At 45.2% G+C, this 4,123-nt stretch overlaps 1 protein-coding gene across 1 annotated transcript; it reads left to right on the forward strand.

The window, feature by feature from the left end:
• Positions 1-2,082: 2,082 nt before the first annotated feature.
• LOC311614866 (SUMO-conjugating enzyme UBC9-like) lies at positions 2,083-2,565 on the forward strand (the record flags this gene model as incomplete). The annotated part of the gene is made up of 1 exon (XM_084869968.1): positions 2,083-2,565. The coding sequence occupies exon 1, from the start codon at positions 2,089-2,091 to the stop codon at positions 2,563-2,565; it is 477 nt and encodes a 158-aa protein (XP_084726094.1). The 5' UTR covers positions 2,083-2,088.
• Between the last annotated feature and the right edge of the window lie 1,558 nt (positions 2,566-4,123).

The following is a 4,123-nucleotide window of genomic DNA, read 5'->3' on the forward strand; positions in this document are numbered from 1 at the left end:
AATATATTTGCCAGGGAAAAAGTGAGCACTTAGTTCCAAATGTGGAGAGCAGCTCTGCACAAATTGGTAACAAATAACAGTGTAGCAAAAAGGCTCTGAATCTACTGAAAATTTAGTAAGCCTTGAAATTCAATGAGTAAAAGCCTTGGTAAATTAATTCAGAGTTTTAAATAACAAATTACTACCAGGGAGTAATATTCCAGAAGAGAAATTTATGCCTTTGGTTGACATACCAAAAAGGCATGGAGCACTGGTGAGGCCAAGAGTTATTCCAGGAGTTATTCTCCCTCTACATTCTCTTCATTTAAGATCTTGTCCCTAACGTGGCTTCAACTGTCACATCTATGTGGATGACTCCCAAATCTATATCTGCAGTCGTATCTTATCACACTAACTCCAAATCTGTATAACAGCTGCCTCTTTGGACATTTTCACACCGGACATTTTGACGCCACTTCAAACCATTAGATGTCAAACCAGATTCATCATCTTATATTCCAAGCCAGTTCCCAATAAAATGAGAAAAATGCTTTGACACATATAAGGACCAGCACAAATATAAAGTATTTTTATTTTTGTAGTCAATGTTAATAACAGCATTGTTTACCCAGGAACCTAGGCAGGAGGCATTGGAGACTTCTCCAAATAGACACTTACTAACTCAAGTAGATTCTTTTCTTATGAGATATGTTGTATCTGTTCCTTTCTGGCTATTTACAACATCATCATCTCCAGACTGATTAATCCTAAATCTTTATATCTAACCTTATGTAAATTAATGTAAATATGTAAAATACCTGGCACACAGAGGTAACCAAATATTATAGTTTTAGATGTACTTTCAACTACAAGATATATGCCACTTAGATGTCTCTATGGAAACTCAAACTTAGCATGTTATGAAATGAATGAATTTCTTTCCTGGAACTAGCTTCTCATGAGTTCCCAATATTAATTACTAGAGGCCCAGTGCACAAAATTCGTATACTGGGGGTAGAGCTGTCTATCAGCCCAGTCTGCACCCTCTCCAATATGTGACCCCCTTGGGGGATATCCCTCTCACAATCTGGGACTGCAGGCTGCTAACCACTCGTCTGCCTATTGATTATCCCTAACTGTGTCTGCCTGCTAGCCTGATCACCCCCTAACTACTCCCCTGCCAGCCTGATTGCCCTCAACTGACCTTCCATGCCCGCTTGATTGCCCCCAAAAGCCCTTCCCTGCTGGCATGGTTACCCACAATTGCCTTCCCCTGCAGTACTGGTCACCCCCAAATGCCCCCCCTGCAAGCATAGTCCTCTACAACAGCCCTCCCCTGCAGGCATGGTTACCCCCAACTGCCCTTCCCTGAAGGCTTGGTCCCCCCAGTTGCTCTCCCCTGTTGGCCTGGCATCTCCCAACTGCCCTACCCTGCAGGCCTGGTCCCCCCCAACTGCCCTCCCCTGCCAGCCTGGTCACACAAACTGCCCTCTTCTGCAGGCCTGGTTGCCCCCAACTGCCTTCCCCTGAAGGCATGGTTGTCCCCAACTGCCCTCCCTTGCCAGACTGGTCTCCCCTAACTGCCCTCCCTGTTTCCTGGTTTCCCCCAACTGCCCTCCCCTGCAGGCCTTATCCACCCCAACTGCCCTCCCCTGTTGGCCTTGTCACCCCTAACTGCCCTTCCCGGCTGGTCTGATCACCTACAACTGCCCTCCCCTGCCAGCCATCTTGTGGTGGCCATCTTATGACCACATGAGGGCAGCCATCTTGTGTGAGGGCATGATGGTCTATTTGGATATTACCTCTTTATTATATAAGATTATTATATAGAAGTGTAAACATAGTTTATTCACTCAAGTGAAAAACCTGGGGATAAGTTTTCTTTTGCATATGTAAATAATAAATAAAGCCACATTAAAATGGAACCAGAGCTCTTGGAGCGCTGGGGCTGCCCGGAGCGGGCTCGGGAGGGACGTCCGGAGACAAAGGAAGTGAATCCGGAAGTGACCGGAAGTGACCGGAAGTGACCGGAAGTGACCGCCGCGTCCATCGCCGTTGTTGCTTGGTCACCCTCGCTCGCCAGGCGGCGGCCGCCCGAGTACTTTGACCATGTCGGGGGCCGCCCTCAGCAGACTCGCCCAGGAGAGGAAAGCCTGGAGAAAAGACCACCCATTTGGTTTTGTCGCTGTCCCCACCAAAAACCGCGACGGCACGCTGAACCTCATGAAGTGGGAGTGCGCCGTTCCGGGGAAGAGCGGGACCGCCTGGGAGGGAGGCCTGTTCAAACTGCGCCTGAGCTTCAAGGAGGACTATCCGTTCTCGCCGCCCCAATGCCAGTTTGTGCCGCCGCTCTTCCACCCCAACGTGTACCCTTCGGGCGTCGTGTGCCTGTCCATCCTCGATGAAGACAAGGACTGGCGGCCGGCCATCACCATCAAGCAGGTCTTATTGGGAATACAGCTCCTTCTGGATGAACCAAACACTGAAGATCCGGCTCAAGCAGAGGCCTCCATGCTTTACGACCAGAACAGAGCGGAATATGAGAGAAGGGTTCGAGCACAAGCCAAGAAGTTCGCACTCAAATAAGCAGCGACCTGCGGCACCATCAAGAGGAAGGGATCAGTTGGCACACGATTCTCCACCTGCTGATGCCCAGCGTTTCATACAGGGTCTCTTCCTTCCGTCTTTTCTATGTTGTTATGTAAAACTTGCTGTTATTTTAATATTTTATTTTAATTATTTATTTCATTTTAATATTTAATATTTAATGTCAGTATTCCAACTGCTGTAAACTGATAAACTTATATTTCACTGAGCCCCTGAGGAGCTAGTTCCCTTTGCTCGCAGGTGCAGCGTGCTTCCCCTGTCAGAGCCGCACTCCCCTCCGGCGGCTGGAAGAACAGGACATCGGCCTGTCCCCTTCCCTTGGCCTCTGTCCTTCTCTCCGCAGAACCGGGTTGTGTTGCTATAAGCCTCAGATCCAAAGTCAGCCAGCCTCTTGTTTTCGCATCACTTCCTTTGTGTTTATACGGCGTTTTGTCTGTGTTGCTGTTTAGAATAAATGAACTGTTTATATAAAAATAAAATAAAATGGAACCAGAGCTGCCATGACAGAGGAACTGCCTTAAATGTACTATGCCTCACATCTTTGTAATGTTAAAACAAGTTGTAACAACGTTTGGACTTGGCCTAAAGCATCATTGGACACCCCAGCCTCCGCACAAGATCTGTTTGCAAAGGTAACAAGCAAGTGGAATTGTGACTACTGGACTGATGGCAACCAAACTAAAAATTAAATATTCTTTAGAATTAGCATCACTATGTTATGTTATTTGTTCCAATAAAAATGCCTTCCTTCCATTGATTTAATTGTGTGTGTTTTTCCTTTATCATAAATACCCACCCATTGTTTTTGCCTTCTAATAGGAGCATTATTTGGGCTAGTGTCTGAATCAGTTCTTCCACAATAGCCATTATTGATCTCAAATACATGTTTGTTGCCTCCCATTAAAAAAAAAAAATTACAGAGAGCCCTAACCAGATTGGCTCAGTGAATAGAGCATCTGCCTGCGGAATGAAGGGTCCCAGGTTCGATTCTGGTCAAGGGCATGTACCTTGTTTGCAGGCACATCCCCAGTAGGGGGTATGCAGGAGGCAGCTCATTGATGTTTCTCTCTTATTGATGTTTCTAACTCTCTATCCCTCTCTCTTCCTCTCTGTAAAAAAATCAACAAAATATATTTTTAAAATAATTAAAAAAATAAAAAATTTACAGAGAGAGACATCATTTTGTTGTTTCACTTATTTATGCATTTTTTGGTTGATTCTGGTATGTGCACTAACTGGTAATGGAACCCACAACTTGGGCATATCAACACACTTTAAGCAACTGAGCACTTAGCCAGTGCTGTTGTGTTTATTTTGAGGTTAGCACTTTCAATGTTTTCACTCACTTGGGTCCTGTAATTTCTCACGTCTCTCTGGTATTTCTTTTCAATAAACTGGTCCTCTTTGTCATCATTGCTACCTGAGTAAAGAAAGGTCTTTTTACTCAGACATATCTAAGTCTAAATTTTGATAACTTCCTGTGGATCTTGGGCAAATTATTTAAGCTCCTTGAAAGTTTCTTCCTCTGTAATATGGT

Source organism: Pipistrellus hanaki (genome assembly GCF_964339955.1).
Source record: "Pipistrellus hanaki genome assembly, chromosome: X".
Lineage (NCBI taxonomy): Eukaryota > Metazoa > Chordata > Mammalia > Chiroptera > Vespertilionidae > Pipistrellus > Pipistrellus hanaki.